This window comes from Leopardus geoffroyi, chromosome A2 (assembly GCF_018350155.1).
Source record: "Leopardus geoffroyi isolate Oge1 chromosome A2, O.geoffroyi_Oge1_pat1.0, whole genome shotgun sequence".
NCBI lineage: Eukaryota > Metazoa > Chordata > Mammalia > Carnivora > Felidae > Leopardus > Leopardus geoffroyi.
Window position 1 is genome coordinate 7,583,322 of NC_059331.1, and position 19,769 is coordinate 7,603,090.

The following is a 19,769-nucleotide window of genomic DNA, read 5'->3' on the forward strand; positions in this document are numbered from 1 at the left end:
CCACAGTGGAGGAAAAGGGTCACTCCCACCCAGCCTTAGAATTCGGGGTCCCAGACTTACCCCAAACTCTTTCCTCCTAACAGGCTCCCTCAAGGGAAGTCTTAGCCTCATTCAAACCTTCAGCCTCCATCCAAGCCCTGGAATTAAGGGGTATAGCTTTGTACCAAATCTATTCTGTCTCACCCAGGCCCCCAAATGGGGTTCCAGCCTGATGCCCAATTCTCACTCATTTCCTTTACCCCAGTGCTTAGTCACACTATGAAAGGTACCAGCTTCATCCCAAGGCCTTCCCTTCAGGTGTCTAAATAGACAATCCTGATCCCACCTCCAACCTCACCCCAGATTACAAAGTGCGGTTCCCAGCTTTACCCCAAACTCTCCTTTCCCCACCTAAATTCCAGAATTGGATGTCCTGGCCTGACCCCCAAACCCTCGACATGCATTCCAAAACATAGCTCTCTACTTCCCCCCAAACTCTTAACCTTGAAACAAAGGGTCCCATCTCCATCTCTAGCCTTCCTCTCCCCTCTCCCTGACTCAGGTCCCCAAATGGATGCCCTAGCCCCAATTCCAAATCTTCACATATGCCCCTATTAAATGGGGGAGTCTTGCCCTATCTGAAAACAGGGCACTGCCGCAGGGGGAGGTGGCGGGGAGGTGGATCCCTGCCACGTCTGGGGTGAGGCAGAGCTGTCTCTCATCCCACTGGGACCCCCCACTGTGAAGTTCCCTCCCCCCCCCAGGGGGTCACATGGAGCTGTCTGTGCAATTGAACAAGCACAGACTTGCAGGATCTCAGGGTGCTTCTGCAAGGAGGAACCCAAGGGGCGTATCCTGGGCCCTAAACTGCCCCACCATGGAGAAGAGGGAGAAGCCGGCAGTGTCTCCCTCCCAGGCTCTGGCTCCACGGACAAAGAGTCTCTGTGTCCCAGGAGAGGAGGGGTGGGGCCCCATCTGGCCTGAGGGTGAAATGGGGGCTGTGGCTTGGGGAGAGAGAGGGAATCTCCCCAAGCTGCTCCTCCTCCCTCCTCAGGGACCTTGAGGCTAAGACTTCTCCTGCTAAAAGATTCTCATAAAGATACTGCCCTGCCCTGCCCTGCCCTGCCCTGCCTTGCTGGGAAGTTCTTCCTAGTCTAACCCCATCTTCCGACATATCTATGCCCATTCCCCTTTTTGAAAGGACCCTTCTGGGACCACACTCGCTGTCATTTTCTCTCATTCTCTCCCTCCAATCAGAGATTCTTTGCCCAGAATAGAGACAGGAAGGGAATACCCCTGCTAGTTCCCCCAGCCCTAAATAATTTGATATCATAATAAAAAGACCCTAGTTATGAGTGTAGCAGTGAGGAGAAGAAATTTTTCACAGATAAAGGAAAGAGGCTATTTTGAAGTTAAAGGTTTCCTCCCAGCTGCCTGTCCAGGGTCCGTTCGGAATTGGCATCATCTGGGACCCCTTCGCCTTGCGGGGAATCCGTTGGAGGGTGTCTAGGAGGGGGCAGAGGAGCCAAGGGATGGGTGGCAGGAGTCAGGTGCTGGCCAGCAGAGGTCACCCATCCAGGGAGGGATCAACATGGCCGACGCACCCCGGACTGTACTGATCTCAGGCTGCTCGTCGGGAATTGGCCTGGAGCTCGCAGTACAGCTGGCTCATGACCACAGGCAGCGCTACCAAGGTTAGAGGCCCAGGGTGGGGCCGGGAAGGGCAGGGGTGGGCACGGCTTCTGAGGACCTTCAGCCGTCCTGGCACTATTTCCACTAGCCCATCCCTTCAGCTGTATTTGTGGGCTCGAGGAGGACCCAGGACACATGGAGGCCCCCTTCCCACCTCTGCTCAGGAATCGCCCCTTCATCCAACCAATATTTCTTGTGTACCTACTGGGCGTCAGGCACTATTCAAGGTGCTGGAAATACAGCTCTGAACAAAATAGACAAAAATCTCTGCCCCGAGCAGTGGTGTGAGGGAGGAGAGGGAGAACAGACAATAAACAGATTTTAAAATTGTATAATATGTCTAGTGCCAATAAGTGCTAAGAAGCAAACTAAAACAAGGGTAGAGTGTGGTAGGAAGTGGGAGGTTGGTGATATTTTTTAAAGGGCTGGTGGGGAGGGCTTCCCGGAGGCTCCACTTGGCATTCCCTAGGACTCCCCTCCCCCACCCCTCCCCTGATTACCGCTCCGAAATAAGCCTCTTAAGTGACCCTGACCTTGGGGGCTTAAGGGGGTGGGGGTGGGGGCTCTAAATCTAGGGACCTGGCCTCCTGCAACTCTGGAGTAAAGTGCCCCAGTCTGCACCCCACCCCCCCTCCCCGGGAACCTCTGACCCAGAGCACGCTGGAGCTGAAGTGGGCACAGGGCCACTACGTAAGAGGAGGTTGCAGGGGGCAAGGGCATTGCCCCAGTTGGCGGGGCTGATTCTCCCAGCCCTCTGCCCTCTTAGACACACACACAGCTTTGGGTGTGACAGTCTGAGGGCCAGGGTGCAAGGAAGCCAGAGCACTGCATGTGTCTCTGTGCACACGCAGTGAGTGTGTAAAACTGCTGGAGGATGTGTATTCAATCACTTCCCGGCCTTTTGGCGAAGATCAGGTGTGAAGGATGTTTGCCGAGTGCTTACAATGTGCCAGGTTCTGATCAAAGTGTCACGCATCACGTGTATCAGTTAATCCCCGTATCACCTCTATGAGGTGGCCATTACCATTAGCTCCATCTTAGAAATGAGGAAACTGAGGCACATTGGGCCAAAGGTCGCCCAGCTGGAAAGTGGCAGAGCCCGGATTTGAACCCAGGCAACCCAGTCCCTGTGGCCACACTTGTCACTGTATGTAGATGCATGGGATCCCATTCATCTGTGCAACACCCATGAATCACACGGGCCCACGGATCACGTGAAAGTGCCCACCAGGGCTGTGCATGTGTGACTGTGGGTACACGCACGAGGGGTACAAACAGGTACGCAGGTATTTGAGCTCAGCATGCCAACAAACCCAGGTTGTTGTAGGGACGGGACAGACAAGGAACTTCACTTTGCTGAGCCTCAGTGTGTCAGCCACTTCACCTACTTGTCCTGGCTTCTATTGCTAAGTAGCAAATCATCCCAAAACTTATGGTGTAATAGAACAACTGTAATCATCTGTCTCTCATGCTTTACAAAGGCCATAAATTTGGAAGGGCTCGGCCAGGCAGTTCTGACTCAGGGTCAAAGGCTACAACTGGAACAGTGCGGGGTAGTCATGGGCCTGGGCAGGCATGAACCTCAGGGCTTCTCCATGTGGTCCCTCTATCTGGCTAGCTTGGGCTTCCTCCCAGCAAGGTAGTCTCGGGATAGCTGGGCCGCTACAAGGTGGCTGAAGATTTTGAGAGTGAACGTTACAGCAAACGAGGCAGAAACTGCAGCATCTTTTCTGGCTGAATCCCAGAGGCCATCCAATGTTACCTTCACCCTATTCTATTGACTCCCGGCTAGTCACAAGATTCAAGGAGAGGGACATGAGATTTCATGACTTGAGGGGGAGCAGCAAAGTTCTCAAAGAGCGTATGCAATGAAAGATATTGTGGCCATCTTTGGAAAATTAGTCAGTGGCCTAATCATAGGGAGGATTAGAGTCCTAATCATTGGAAGGATTAGAGGTAGGGTTTATAAAAGTGTTCAGCACAGTGTTTGGCACATGGCAGGTATTCAACAAGCTGAAATTTCTGTAGATGACGGAAATGTGGCTATTTGCATGTACACACACACACACACACACACACACACACACACTGACCCTAAGTATGTATTTCTTTCCTCAAGGCAATATGTTCTATGTTTTTTAAAATTTTTTTTTTTTTCAACGTTTATTTATTTTTGGGACAGAGAGAGACAGAGCATGAACGGGGGAGGGGCAGAGAGAGAGGGAGACACAGAATCGGAAGCAGGCTCCAGGCTCTGAGCCATCAGCCCAGAGCCTGACGCGGGGCTCGAACTCACGGACCGCGAGATCGTGACCTGGCTGAAGTCGGACGCTTAACCGACTGCGCCACCCAGGCGCCCCTATATGTTCTATGTTTACTTTATTGGCTTCCTTCCTGGGCTATACATTCTGTGAAGCCAGGGACTTTGCCTATCTCATTTCATTCAACAGCCTCAGCACCTAGAATAGGGCATAGTGGATACTAAGTAGGTGCTCAGTAAAGCATGGATGAATGAATGGATGAAAGTACATGTAAGTGAATGTACACAAATATGCATTCGTGGCCGTGTAGTGAGTGTAAGTATGTAAACTTATGGGTCCCCATCCCTCTGTGACTGTTCATGCAAGATTATGGAAATACACTTAAATGAATGCAGAGGGAAAAGGAGCCCAGTGCCTGACCCAACACCGGTCTCTGTTCCCAGTGGTGGCCACCATGAGGGACCTGGGAAAGAAGGGGGCACTGGAAGCAGCTGCTGGAGAGGCTCTGGGGCAGACCCTCACCGTGGCCCAGCTGGACGTGTGCAGTGACGAGTCAGTGGCCCAGTGTCTCAGCTGCATCCAGGGAGGGGAAGTGGACGTGCTGGGTGAGACCGAACAGCCCCCGGGGGTCACTCCCCTCCCTGCCCTAACCACAGGTCCTCGTCCCAGCGAGTCCTCTCCACTGTCTGAGCACCAGCTTTCCTGCTTCACCAGAAACCTGTAGCCCTGGACAGAAGGGGTAGACAAGCCGGCTAAAAGCCCAGGGTACCTGTTTATTAAGGATACAAGAATAAACTTGAGTCCTGGGTGTAGGATGGATTTTATTGAATAGAACTTCCCACATTTGGAGAAAACCATATGCAGTTGGAAAAATTACTCTGATGAGTCATTTTGGGGAAAGAGCTTCTGTTGAAGAAGCAACACAAGTTCCCTCAGAGGCTTTTGAAGGAGGGCAGGTGTGGCTGTTTTGATGCAATGTGGGGTCAGAGCTGAACGGCTCATGTATTCAGGGGAGGCTGTTCCCAGCAGCCCTTCCCCCCCCCCCAGGGTTCAGGGTCCCTATAACAAATGTTAAACTATATGTAAAAATCACCAGGGCTCCACACTCTTCCACTCGAGATACTCTGGCCTGGCCCTGAATTTGGAGCAGGGGATGGGATGATCCAGGGAGTGTCCCCACAGGAGTGGCACTAGAAAGGTTTGGGGGACCTCAATGTAACCTCGCCCCCCCTTAGTGAATAATGCTGGCGTGGGCCTGGTGGGGCCCTTGGAGGGGCTCAGCCTAGCTGCCATGCAGAACGTCTTCGATACCAACTTTTTCGGGGCTGTGCGTCTCGTCAGAGCTGTGCTTCCTGGCATGAAGAAAAGGAGAAACGGCCATATTGTGGTGGTCAGCAGTGTGATGGGGCTGCAGGGTAAGCCCTGGGGACCCATCCCTGCGAATCCCCCCGGTGTCTGACCCTCCCCAGGCCGGAAGGATGGCAAATAGGTTTTAGCTCATACTCCAAACGAGCCCGTGTGGGGAAGGATCCCAAAGCTCTGAAGGAAGAATTTCGGGAAGAGTCTGTGTCCACCATACTGTAAGAAGAGGCAGTGGTCTTACAAATACTGCCAATGGCCATCCACATCCAGTATCAGACCTACTTCCCAACACCTCTACAAGTCTCGCCCATCTCCCCAAACCCGAAAGAACCGTCAGAACTCCTCTGTGACGTTTTCTTGCCAAACACCTCCAACCAAGCCCTGGCGACATCTAGCTCTGGGGCTCTGAGGTTCTGCAGAAACGGGGAGCAGTGATTGCTCAGTGCTGTCTGCTATTGGCCTGCTACGGAGACCACCTGTTTGCCATCCAGGCTCCTGGGTCTTTCCTCCTTGGGTCCCTCTAGACTCCCTTCCTCCCCAAGGAAACTCCCTGGGATCCGCCCCCCTCCTCAGCGGGCCCCTTAAAGAATCCCCCTTACTTGTTAAGAATCTGATTCTACTACTCAGCCCCATCTCTTTGGTCCCTCTCCCAGCTGCACCTCCTAACCTCAGGGGCTACATTCCCTCTTAATAAAAACAGATAAGAGCCCCAGTGAATCGGACTTGCCTTCAGGGGCCCTGGAAATCCTATGCTCAAGTGGCCCAGAGGTTTAGAGGATGGAGGGAAGAAGGGTTTTCCAGGGCTAAGGACAGGTGGAGCACAGGGCAACCCAGGACAACCTAATCCTGAGCCCATATGCTCCCATCACACATACACACACTCACCACGTTGGCCCTCGATAGCCCCTCGTCCTGATCTTCAAACCCTCTTTGCTCTGTCTCCTGAAGACCCCATGTCCCTCGGGACCCACAAGCCCATCACCCAGACCCCAAAGGGCTCAACCTCCTCCAATCCTCTCAGGTGTCGTGTTCAATGAAGTCTATGCAGCCTCCAAGTTCGCCCTGGAGGGATTCTTTGAGAGCCTGGCTGTCCAGCTGCTGCAGTTCAACATCTTGTGAGGCGGGCGTTTGGGTAGTGACGGGGGAACGGGAGACAGCGGTGGGGAAAGACAAGGGAAACGAGGCAGCGAGGAGGAGTGGGGTGGGAAGGCAGTGATGGTGGGGAAATGGAATCAGGAACGAGGAAAATGGAGGTATGGGAAGAGGACGGGCTGTACCAGGGGAAGGGCAGTGGATGGGCTGGGGAACCAGGAAGGATGGGGAGAGCGAGGAGGAGAGGGACGTCAATGGGGCCGCGAGGGGGTCGGGGTACCAGACCCCGGTGCCCCTCCCTATATCCCCAGCATCACCCTGGTGGAACCTGGTCCAGTGGTCACTGACTTTGAGGGGAAGCTCCTGGAGCAGGTTTCCACCGCCGAGTTCCCAGACACCGACCCTGACACCTTGCACTACTTCCGAGATTTCTACCTCCCAGCCTCCAGGGAGCTCTTTCGCTCCGTAGGGCAGAGCCCACAGGATGTGGCCCAGGTGAGTGGGGGGAGGGGGAGCGCAGAGCCCCAAAGACGCGGCTCGGAGGGGATGGGAGGGTGCCTCACCCTGCAAACCCCGCCTCCCTGAATCCACGAACTCAGGGCTCCACCCCATACATAGATCATCGTCAAGGTCATCAGTTCACCCAGACCCCCCCTGCGCCGACAGACCAACGCCCGCTACACCCCGCTGGCTGCACTCAAGGCTGTGGACCCCTCCGGCAGCCTTTACGTGCGCACCTCCCACCGCCTGCTCTTCCGCTGGACGCGCTTCCTCAACCTTGGCCTCCGATGTCTGGCCTGCGGCTGCCTCCGCATCCGAATATGGCCCCGGTGAGCAGAGCTTCACCCGACCCTCCCCACCTCTGCACAGCCAGGCGTCTTCAGTTCATACCGATCTCAGAGGCCTCTACGGACTCTTCATTCATTCATGCACTCAGCAACCTGCCTGACCCACTCTGTGCCTGGGCCTTGGTGGGGCCCCAGAAATCCCTCAGCCTCCAGGCACACACACCCCGACCCCCCTCACCATGGTCAGGGCTGGGGCAGAAAGAGGGAGCCTTGGACCCTGGGCTGAGGACCCCAGAGTAGGGAGGCTGGAGCTGTGTCTGGGAAGGCAAGGTAGGCTTCCTGGAGGAGGGGACATTGTTGCTGGACCTTGAAAGATGAAATAGACTGCCTCATTCAACCTCTGGACTTTATTATCTTGGGCCTGGAAATACAAGGATGATCTAAAACGCCCTCTACATAGAACCGAGTTGACTAAGGGGTCTTCAAGACTTTTCCGGTCACACAGCCCATCAGCAAAATGTTTCATGCACTCACCAGCGAGCGGCACATGTATATTTTTTTCATCAGATATATATTTGTTACCACTAGCAATCCCTATATTAAATATTTAATAAAGCTCAACTCCCTGTGTCTAAATAAAAAATTTAAAAAGCAATAAGGTTCACTTCACACACATTAGAACGACTGCTATAAATAAACCGCGCAAAAAACAAAACTCGAGAAAATAACAAGTGTTGGTGACAAGGTGAAGAAATTGGAAGCCTTGTGCACTGTCGGTGAGAATGTAAAATGGTACGGTCACTATGGAAAATAGCGCGATAGTTCCTCAAAAAACGAGACAGAATTATCACGTGACTCAGCAGTTCCATTTCTGGGTGTGACCCCAAAGAACTGAAAGCAGGGTCTCAAGGAGATATTGGCACACCCACATTCATGGCAGCATGATTCACAACGGCCAAATGTGGAAGCAACCCCATCAACGGGTCCATCAACAGAAGACTGGATGAACACAATGAGGTACATCCACACGATGGAATGTTATTCAGCCTTAAAAAGGAAGTCAACTCTCTCTCTGCCCCTCCCCCGTTCATGCTCTGTCTCTCTCTGTCTCAAAAATAAATAAACGTTAAAAAAAAATTAAAAAAAAAAAAAAAAGAAAGAAAGAGGGGCGCCTGGGTGGCGCAGTCGGTTAAGCGTCCGATTTCAGCTCAGGTCACGATCTCGCGTTCCGTGAGTTCGAGCCCCGCGTCGGGCTCTGGGCTGATGGCTCGGAGCCTGGAGCCTGTTTCCGATTCTGTGTCTCCCTCTCTCTCTGCCCCTCCCCCGTTCATGCTCTGTCTCTCTCTGTCTCAAAAATAAATAAACGTTAAAAAAAATTAAAAAAAAAATAAAAAAAAAAGGAAGTCAGTTCCAACACCTGCTACAACACGAATAAACCTCGAGAGCATTATACTCCGTGAAATAAGCTAGACACGAAAGGACAGATACTGTAGGATTCCACTTGGATGAGGTCCCTAGAGGAGTCCCATTCACAGAGATAGGAAGTAGATGGTGGGCTCCAGGAGGGGGTGGGGAGGCAGTGTTTTGGGGGGACAGAGTCTCAGTTTGCAAGACATAATGAGTTCTGGAGATGGGTGGTAGGGAGGGCTGCACAACCACGAGAATGTACTTAACGCCACAGAACTGAACACTTAAAAATAGTGAAGATGGAAAATTTCGTGTTATGTACATTTTATCACAATTAAAATTTTTATTTTTCATTATTTTTTATGTTTATTTTTGAGAGAGAGAGAGAGAGAGAGAGGGCGTGAGTGGGTGAGGGGCAGAGAGAGAAGGAGACAGAAGATCTGAAGCGGGGTCTGGGCTGACAGAGGAGAGCCCCACGCGGGGTCAAACTCATGAGCCATGAGAGATCATGACCTGAGCTGATGTCAGATACTTAACCGACTGAGTCACCCAGGCACCCCCACAGTTTAAAATTTTTAAAAAGCAGGAGCCTGGGTGGCTCAGTTGGTTAAGCATCCGACCCATGATTTTGGCTCAGGTCATGATCTTTTTTTTTTTTTTTTAATTTTTTTTAACGTTTTATTTATTTTTGAGACAGAGAGAGACAGAGCATGAATGGGGGAGGGTCAGAGAGAGAGGGAGACACAGAATCGGAAACAGGCTCCAGGCTTTGAACTGTCAGCACAGAGCCCGACGCGGGGCTTGAACTCGCGGACCGTGAGATCATGACCTGAGCTGAAGTCGGACGCTTAACCGACTGCGCCACCCAGGCGCCCCTCAGGTCATGATCTTGTAGTTTATGAGTTTGAGTCCCACATCGGGCTTCACGCTCACAGTGTGGAGCATGCTTGGGACTCTCTCTCTCTCTCTCTCTCTCTGCCCCTCCCCTGCTCTCTCGCTCTCTTAAAATAAATAAATAAACCTTAAAAAAAAATTTTAAGTACTAAGGGTCCTACTGGAGCCCCCAAGAGAGTATTACCAAGTTTCTTGGTCCTCATGTGGAGAATTCGGAAGCAAATGGACTGACTCCGTGTCCAATGTTGATTCTGTTTCTTGTTCACTGGGTGACCCTGGGCAGGTGACGTGCTGGTGACATCTCCCGGAGAGCAGAGCTAACGGTAACAGCACCGAAATGACAGGAAGAGTCCCACGCGCTGGAGGTGGAGTCTTTGTGATGCTTCACGTCTGGCTACCACCTTGGAGGGCCAGGCCCCGGGCGAAGGGGTTTTCATCAATGTTTGCTCTTTGCAGCCTTAGTAGACAGAGGCACTCAGAAGCTGCCCAGTTCATAAATGAGGAAACCGAGGTTGTCCAGAGCAGAGGGAGGGGCAGGAATCAAGCCTGGGTCTCTCCAACTCAGTCTATGCTGACCTCCAGGGGCCTCTAGTAACATCTTCTAGGAAAAGGGAAACTGAGTCCAGGGCCCTCCAAACATGTCTTTGAGTCAGAGATAATGGAGCTGCTTACTATTTTTTTCTCAAATGCGCCCCTCCTTTCCCCTCCCCGACATTGGATTTCTCAAGCGTGTTGGAAATACCTACAAAAGAATGTATGAAATTAGATCATGACGCCCGTTGCACAGCCTTGTGACTTGACCCAAACCACTGAATCTCACGCTTTAAAATGGCAGATTTCACGGTATATGAATTACATCTCAATTTATTTTTTTTTTAATTTTTTTTAATGTTTTTATTTATTTTTGAGACAGAGAGAGACAGAGCATGAACGGGGGAGGGTCAGAGAGAGAGGGAGACACAGAATCGGAAGCAGGCTCCAGGCTCTGAGCCATCAGCCCAGAGCCCGACGCGGGGCTCGAACTCACGGACCGCGAGATCGTGACCTGGCTGAAGTCGGATGCTTAACCGACTGCGCCACCCAGGCGCCCCTACATCTCAATTTAAACTTTAAACACATTTTTAAAAAGAATATAAGGGGCACACGTGTGTAAAAAGGTCTTTGGGCTGCCTCAAGAGGTTCACCCAAGGTTTACATCAGCCGGTTTCCTCCGCATCTAGTTTTTGGTTGTGTGGGGCTCTGCCGATAGGAGGCATCAGCGGGGGATGAGAGGCTGGGAGGAGAAAGGCCAGAGTATTTGTCCCCCCCTCCCCAGAGCTCCCTCCACGGGGGCCACTGCCTTATGGCAGATGGTCCCAGCTGAGGCCCCAGCTCCAGTGTCTAAGAGCCACTCCCCTCTTGCCCCTTTCAGCTAAAGATGGTGATAGGACCCCCCAGAGGCCAGCAGAATGGCACTGCACTCCATAGGGCTACCCACCTTCTGTCTCTACTTTTGCAATTGTCCCTGTCTCCATGGAGCCCCAAATTACCCGCTTTGAGTGTACTATCTCTTTCCATCTGGGACTCCGACTGACATCATGCATGTGTGCAAAAGACCAGGGGAGCAAAACACATACACACGAGCCCACCATCAGACTCCACCATTAGAACATTATTGATATTTGCTGCCTGCCTTACCCCAAGAGTCTCCACTGTCCTGAATTCTATGTCCAATATTCTCTTGTTTAAAAAAAAAAAACCAAAAACTCCCTTAAATAAATTATTTTATGGGGCGCCTGGGTGGCGCAGTCGGTTAAGCGTCCGACTTCAGCCAGGTCACGATCTCGCGGTCCGTGAGTTCGAGCCCCGCGTCAGGCTCTGGGCTGACGCTCAGAGCCTGGAGCCTGTTTCCGATTCTGTGTCTCCCTCTCTCTCTGCCCCTCCCCCGTTCATGCTCTGTCTCTCTCTCTGTCCCAAAAATAAATAAAACGTTGAAAAAAAAAATAAAAAATAAATAAATAAATTATTTTATTTATTTATTTTTAAACTTTTTTTTAACGTTTATTTATTTTTGAGACAGAGCATGAACGGGGGAGGGTCAGAGAGAGGGAGACACAGAATCTGAAACAGGCTCCAGGCTGAGCTGTCAGCCCAGAGCCTGACGCGGGGCTCGAACTCACGGACCGCGAGATCATGACCTGAGCCGAAGTCGGCCGCTTAACCGACTGAGCCACCCAGGCGCCCCAAATAAATTATTTTAAAAGACAAATTTATCTTCTTGCCAACAAGGAAAAGCCATCAAAGTCACCGTACGTGAAGCCAAACTTGGTAGTTATTTACAGGTGGGGCATACAGTATTCTGAACCCCAGACTCATAGACTCCTGGTGTGAGAACATACCAGACCTTCTTCTCAGATTCCCCAGCAGCTACGGAAGTGAGCATGTGACCCCGATTCCACTCAACAGATGCACAGGGTTTAGAGTTGAGAACCCACCCCCCCCCAAAGGAGGAGGGATCAGGAAAGGGAGGTGGCAAGAGAGACAGGGGCATTGACAGAAGTGTCACGGAAAGCCAGAGTTTCAGGTTGGATTCAGGAGGAGGATTTAAGCTCCTGCCCTGCACCCCCACTTTGTCCCTGTCCATCTTCGAAGGCTGGTGATTTCATTAGCCCCCAGCATCCAACCGGGTAAATTCCTTTGCAGCTTAAATCACCCTGAGCCAGTTTCTGTTGCAGATAAAGAAGAATCACCACCAATCCAGATGGCAACACAAAAGCAAAAGCAGAGTGCGTGTTTTGGGGCAGGGACTGTTACTACATTGTAGCTGGATGCTATTGCTTACAACAGAAATAGGCCGACGTTCAGAAGGTGTTGACGCACTAACCCTTGGTTCTCGATTTCTGCACTCACACCTGCCCCTCTGTCCTCTCTCCCCATCTTAGCAGAGGGAAGTCTGTTCTGATTGCTCACGCCAAAACTCTCGGAGTCATCATACCTCACAGTTAATCAGATCTTGCTCACTTGACCTGTAAAATATATTCAAATATATCCAACCAACCGTTTTGCAACACCTTCTGGGCCCCCACCCTAGTCCAACCACCATCATTTCTCACCTGGAGCATTGCACCAGCCCCCTCCCCGCTTCTGCACTCGCTCCCCCTACAATCCATTCTCCACGCAACAGCCCAGAGGATCTTTAAATTATTTTTTTTAACGTTTATTCACCTTTGAGAGAGAGAGACAGAGCATGAGCGGGGAAGGGGCAGAGAGAGGGAGACACAGAATCCGAAGCAGGTTCCAGGCTCCGAGCTGTCAGCACAGAGCCCGAGGCGGGGCTTGAACTCACGAACCGCGAGATCATGACCTGAGCTGAAGTCGGATGCTCAACCAACTGAGCCACCCAGGCACCCCCCCCCCAGAGGATGTTTAAAATCAGCTTTTGACTAGCTAAAATGCTCAGTGCTTTAAAAAATCAATATATATGTGCATATATATATATATATATATATATATATTTTTTTTTTTTTTTTTTAAGTAGGCTCAATGCCCAGCGTGGGGCTTGAACTCACAACCCTGAGATTGAGAGTCACATGCTCTACTGACTGAGTCAGCCAGGCACACCTGAAAGAATACTTTAAAAAACAATTCTCCTAGGGGTGCCCGGGTGGCTCAGTCAGTTGGGCGTCCAATTTCGGCACAGGTCATGATCTCACAGCTTATGGGTTTGAGCCCTGCATCGGGCTCTCTGCTGTCAGCACAGAGCCTGCTTCAGATCCTCCCCCCCGCCACCTTTTCCCCTCCCCTGCTCATGTTCTCTCTCTCCCCCTCTCTCAAAAATAAATAAATATTTTAAAAAATTCTCCTGCCCTCCCCTTTCCCTCAACTGCCCAATTCCCGACACCCCCCACCTCGAGTTATCTATCTAGATTTTCTTTCTTTTTTTTTAATTTTTTAATGTTTATTTATTTTTGAGAGAGAGAGACAGACAGACAGACAGAGCACGAATGGGGGAGGGCGGAGAGAGAGAAGGAGACACAGAATCCGAAGCAGGCTCCAGGTTCCCAGGTGTCAGCACAGAGCCAGACATGGGGCTCTGACTCATGGACTGTGAGATCATGACCTGAGCTGAAGTCGGCCACCCAACCAACTGAGCCACCCAGGTGCCCCATTTAAAAAAATTTTTTTTAATGTTTATTTGTTTTTGAGAGAGAGACAGACAGACAGAACGCGATATCCAGATTTTCTTTCTGATTATACAAGAAAAAAACTGATAAGCAAACCGTGGTATATACACGCAAAGGAATGTTATTCCACCTTAAAAAGGAGGAAAATTCTGGCACCTGCTACACCATGGGTGAACCTCGAAGACATTAAGCGGAGGGATATAAGCCAGACACAAAAGGATAAATACATTGTACGATTCCACTTATGCTAATCCATAGACAAAAAAGTAAAACAGAGGTTAACAGAGGCTGGGGGAGGGGGAATGGGAAGTAAGTGTTTCGTGGGGACAGAGTTTCAGTTTGAGAAGGCGGAACGTTCTAGAGATGGATGGTGGGGATGGTCGCACGGCGATGTGAATGTGCTTGATAGCATTCCACTGTACGTTAAAAATGGCTAAAATGAGGGGCGCCTGGGTGGCGCAGTCGGTTAAGCGTCTGACTTCAGCCAGGTCACGATCTCGCGGTCCGGGAGTTCGAGCCCCGCGTCAGGCTCTGGGCTGATGGCTCGGAGCCTGGAGCCTGTTTCCGATTCTGTGTCTCCCTCTCTCTCTGCCCCTCCCCCGTTCATGCTCTGTCTCTCTGTGTCCCAAAAATAAATAAACGTTGAAAAAAAAAATTTAAAAAAAAAATGGCTAAAATGATAAGTTTTACGTTGTGCAGATTTTACCGCATTAAAAAAAATAAATATACTGGAAAAACTGAATATATATATATATATATATATATATGATCTTTTTCACAAAAAGCAGCATACTATGAGATCTTTCCTTGAATACTACATCCTGGAAGTGTTTCCCGATCAGCCCGAGCAGACATTCTCATTCCTTTGCACAGCTGCAAAATATTGCATTGTGTAAATGGACAATAATTTATGCAACTGGTCCTGTACTGATGAATCTTTGGGCTCCCTCCAATCTTCTCCTATTGTGTAAACGGCTGCAACGGATGACCTTGTGTGCATACATCATTTCACACGTGTGCAAGCGTCTCTGTCTTGGGATTACTTGGCCAAAGACACTATGCATTTGTCGTTTCTACGAACATTATCAAATTCATCTCTATTGGGAAGGACTGATGTCCATATGTTAACATGGTCACTTCCTCATAGCCTCACCGCACTGTGCGTGATTAGTCTTCTAAATTTTGGCCAACCTGATGGGTAAAAATCAGTACTTCACGTTTCTCTTTTTTTTTTTAACCATACTGTTTTATTTTTTTATTATTATTTTTAAAAAAAAATTTTTTAACGTTTATTTATTTTTGAGACAGAGAGAGACAGAGCATGAACGGGGCAGGGTCAGAGAGAGGGAGACACAGAATCTGAAACAGGCTCCAGGCTCTGAGCTGTCAGCACAGAGCCCGACGCGGGGCTCGAACCCACGGACCTCAAGATCATGACCTGAGCTGAAGTCGGCCGCCCAACCGACTGAGCCACCCAGGCGCCCCTTATTATTTTTTTTTAATATGAAATCTATTGTCAAATTGGTTACCATACAACACCCAGTGTACATTTCTCTTATATTAACTTGCATTTCCCTTATTGTGAGTCAGGCTGTCCTTTCACATGTCAAAGAACCTTTTGTATTTCATTTTTTGTGAACATCCCGATCACACATTTTGCTCAAGGTTTTCTGACTTTTTAACGCTTTTATTTATTTTTGAGAGACAGAGAGAGAGTGCGAGTGGGGGAAAGGACAGAGAGAGAGAGAGAGAGAGGGAGACACAGAGTCCAAAGCAGGCTCCAGGCTCTGAGATGTCAGCACTAGCCCGACATGGGGCTCGAACGCACAAACCGCGAGATCATGACCTAAGCATGACCTGAGCCGGCGTCAGATGCTCAACCGACTGAGCCACCCAGGTGCCCCTTGCTCAAGTTTTTCTATTGGACTGCTTATCTATATTTTTTTGAGGGGGGGGGCAGAAAGAGAGGAAGAGAGAGGGAATCCCCAGCAGGTCCCGCACTGCCAGCACGGAGTCCTATGTGGGGTTTGAACTCACCAACTGTGAGATCCTGACCTGAGCCAAAACCAAGAGTCGGACGCTTAACTGACTGAGCCACCTAGGCGCCCCTGGATTGTTTATATTTTTATTATTAATTCTTAGAAATTCTTAATTTTTTTTTCAACGTTTATTTATTTTTGGGACAGAGAGAGACAGAGCATGAACGGGGGAGGGGCAGAGAGAGAGGGAGACACAGAATCGGAAACAGGCAACAGGCTCTGAGCCATCAGCCCAGAGCCTGACGCGGGGCTCGAACTCACGGACCGCGAGATCGTGACCTGGCTGAAGTCGGACGCTTAATCGACTGCGCCACCCAGGCGCCCCAATTCTTAGAAATTCTTTACATATTATGGAGATTAGGGTGCCTGTAATATGAAGTGCACTCTTCCCCCATTTTTTCAACTTTTCTGTGAAATAATGTGGCCTTATTTTTATGTCATGGAATTATTTGCCCTTCTTATTGCTTTGAACTAAGTGAAAATCACCTTTAGATTTCAGGTCAGAGGAAGAAAGGACCTGCCCAGACTAATTCTGTTAAAACGGAAAGATAATATTGCTTTTCTTTTCAAAATTCTCCAATGGTTCCCCCTCTTACTTAGACTCAAAATCCACAGCTATGAGGCCTCCTACATGTTCTGACCCTTAAATATTAATCCCAAATTATCTTCTACTCTCTCCCTTTCACCTGCTTCATTCTGGAAACACTGACCTCCTTACTATTTCTTTTTTTTTTTTTAATTTTTTTTTAACATTTATTTATTTTCTCTGAGAGACAGAGAAGGAGCAGGGAAGGGGCAGGGAGAGAGAGGCAGACACGGAATCCAAAGCAGACTCCAGGCTCCGAGCTGTCAGCACAGAACCCGATGTGGGGCTCGAACTAATGAACCTCAAGATCATGACCTGAGCTGAAGCCGGCCGCTTAACCGACTGAGCCACCCAGGCGCCCTTCCTTACTATTTCTTAAATGCTCCATGCACATTCCTACCTCAGGGCCTTTGTATTTGCTGTTCCATCTGCCTAGAACGCTTTTCCCAGAGAGCCACATGGCTCCCTCCTTCGGTTCATGAAGGTGCTCAGATGTCACCTTCTCAGAGAGGCCATAAGATCGTACCCTATCGCCCTATCCCCTGAACCTGCTTTATTTGTCGATACCTGACATACACGAAAGTTATGTTTCCTGCCTGTCTCCCCCCACTAGAATGTCACCTCCCTGGGGAGGAGACTGCCCTCTCCTCGACCACACCCCCAACCCCTACTAGAGTATGTGGCACATGATAGATACCCAAATATCTGACACCTGAAAGAATGGGTGCGTAAATTAAGGCATCAAAATGAATCCGTGTCTGGGACACCTGGGTGGCTCGGTCGGGGTTAAGCATCCAACTCTTGATTTCAGTTCAGGTCATGATCTCGCTGTTAGTGAGTTCAAGTCCAGCGACAGGCTCTGTGCTGACAGTGCGGAACCTGCTTGGGATCCTCTCTCTCCGCCCCTCCCCCGTTTGCTCTCGCGCTCTCTTGCTCAAAATAAATAAATAAACTAAAAATGTTTTAAATCAAACAAATTTTAAAAATGAGACTCCCTGTAGCCTATTAAGCATTTCAAGACCCTTTTCTTACGACTCCGCAAATGCACCACGTCTCTTCCACGTCTTCACGTGGGCTGTTCCCTCCCCCTGAAACAAAACCTTCTTCTGTCTCCCACCCCTAACCCTCCACCAGATTCCTCTTACTGTCCTGAGACTTTCAGACTTTCGGGTCTCGGCCTAAATACCGCTTCCTCCAGGATGCCTTCTTTGATTCCCCAGCCTGGGTGGGTTAGAAGGTTTCTCTGGGCCCTCCTAGCTGCTTATTTGGGGGCAGTTTTCCCTGATCAGGCTTTCACTTCTGTTAGGGCGCCTATCGCGGTGTTCTCAGACCCAGTAATCAACCCCAAATGCGACTGCTGAATTCTTCTTCCTCCCCCACAGCAAGGAACAAGCTTCCCCTGAAATTTGTCACTGCTAGCAGGCCTCCTTGGACCGGGAACCAGAGGCATCTGGGGCGTGTCCTTAGGGATCAGGAGGCAAAGCCAGTTCCCGAAGCCTCAGGGACCGAGAAGTGACCGAGGAGCCTGGGCTGACACACAAGGTGACCAAGCAGAACGCGTCCTGGCGGCCTCATCTGGACCGAGACGCTCCTGACACCTCCTACCTGAGCAAGAAACGCCACCTTTCTGAGCATCGGTTTCCTCATCTGTGAAATGGAAGGGCTGCTGGCGAGAGAGCCCCTGCTAAGTGCCAGGACTGAAGTGTTTCACAAATGACAGCCGTTCGCTGAAATGCTGGTATTTGTATTATTTCTTGCCTCCTGGATCCGGCCCGGCCTTTCCCGGGAAGCTGTGGGCTGGAAGCCTGGAGGAGGAGGGAGCGAAAACAGAGGCCACACATCCCTGCAACGCCGTCCCTCCCGCCCCGGCCTCCTTGCTGCAAACCCCGGGTCCCAGGGAGGGGAAGGCGGGCGGAATCCGAGCGGCAGCAGCAGCTGCTCTGGGCGCGTGGCCAACGTCCCCTCCCTCCACCACCCGCATTCCTGCGGGAGGGGGCCGAGCGCTCCTGGGCTGGCCTGAGGCTCGCTGGCGCCCTCTCGTGGCCGAAAGTTGGACTCGACCTTTAACTGCCGTAGCGGACCCGGGTGGAGCCCACGGCGGGTCGCCCGCCGACCCCCTACCCTTCTCCGGCTCCCTCTCACACAGGTTCGCTGAACTTGCTGTGTGACCTAAGGCGACTCACTTAACCTCCCTGTGCCCCAGCTTCCTAGCTGCACAGTTTCGGGCAGGACGCTTCACCTTCTGGTGCCTAGGTTTTTGCATCTGCAAAATGGGTCAGTGGGTCCTGAGACTGCCGAGAGGACCCAAAGGGACAGTCCAGGTGATGGCAGCCACAGTAAACACCCACACCCCAGGGGAAGGGGTTTCCGTCCTGTTCCCTGCTGTGTCCCCCCCCCCCCCCACGCGCCGACAACAAAGCCAGCCATGCAAGTGGTGCTCAGATTTATTTCATTTATTTTATTAGTTGTTGAGCAAATGCTCATTCTTCATGAGACGCGGGCTCCTGTCGCTCATTCACCCAGCACCCACTTTTGCCTCCATCCATTTGTTCAACTCCTCCATCAATCTGATCATCCGTCATTCACTGGATGACTAAGCTGTGTCACAGACACCACCCCCCCCCCCACACACACACCGTTTGTTTTCGAAGTGTTTCCCCGCCTCCTCTGTTGCTCCCTCTACCGAGGGCGGTGCTGGGCCCTCCCCCAAGTCAAAACCGAAACTCAAGGGAGGTCGAGCAGGCTTCAAAAGCCTCAGATGTGTTTACCTAACAAGGATTCCCACTCGGGGGTGACTCAGTCAGTTGAGCATCTGACTCTTGGTTTCAGCTCAGGTCATGATCTCCTGGTTCATGGGTTCAAGCCCCTGCATCAGGTTCTGTGCTGGCGGTGTGGAGCCTACTTGGGATTCTCTCTCCCCGCCTCTCTCTCTGCCCCTCCCCTGCTCCCCTGCTCATGCTCTCTCTCAAAATAAATTAAAAAAAAAAAAAAAAGAGTTCCCTCGGGAGACAGAGATACTGGCAGAGTAACAGGGAGCCCAGACTGGACAGAAAGGTGGGAGGGACTGAGAACAGCGCCCCTGCCATCCTTCACCTTTGGACGACCCCTTGCTCTGGACACCTAGGAGCCCCTGGGACAGAGGGAGGATGTGGACACCTGGGGTGGTCACAAAGATGTGAGGGGGAGAGCTCACACCCAGCTGAGGGACGGCTGAACAGAACCAGCGGAGATTCCCGGAGAGCAGGGAACAGCAGTGGAATACGCCACCCCGAATGGACACCAGTGTTCTAGAACCTTCCAAATTGGGTCTCACCTGCTCCCCTGACCCAGGCCTTTATTTGATTCTGTTGATTCTTGGGTTCATAACAGATTGTTTACCATGGTCTCAAGAGTATTCCCCAGAGCCTCACGGCTCACCCGCCTGCCATGAGGCAAGTTGCTTACCTTCACTGGGCCTCAGCTTCCTCATCTGTACAATGGGTGGTAATTCTCACTTCAGCATAAAT

General features: G+C 50.9%; 1 protein-coding gene, 1 long non-coding RNA gene and 1 other non-coding gene across 3 annotated transcripts; 1 reads left to right on the forward strand and 2 right to left on the reverse strand.

Moving 5' to 3' along the window:
- Positions 1–1,539: 1,539 nt before the first annotated feature.
- Positions 1,540–7,795, forward strand: RDH8 (retinol dehydrogenase 8). The gene is made up of 6 exons (XM_045491836.1): positions 1,540–1,673; positions 4,376–4,537; positions 5,168–5,347; positions 6,316–6,409; positions 6,698–6,881; positions 7,005–7,795. Exons 1-6 carry the CDS (start codon positions 1,571–1,573, stop codon positions 7,218–7,220), a joined length of 939 nt encoding a protein of 312 aa, XP_045347792.1. The 5' UTR covers positions 1,540–1,570; the 3' UTR covers positions 7,221–7,795.
- On the reverse strand, positions 5,176–18,155 carry LOC123605250. The gene is made up of 3 exons (XR_006715687.1): positions 17,869–18,155; positions 9,660–10,217; positions 5,176–5,284 (listed from the first exon to the last, which is right to left on the reverse strand). It is a non-coding gene; the product is annotated as an uncharacterized LOC123605250 (long non-coding RNA).
- TRNAE-CUC lies at positions 12,999–13,071 on the reverse strand. Its single transcript has one exon. It is a non-coding gene; the product is annotated as a tRNA-Glu (tRNA).
- Positions 18,156–19,769: the final 1,614 nt, after the last annotated feature.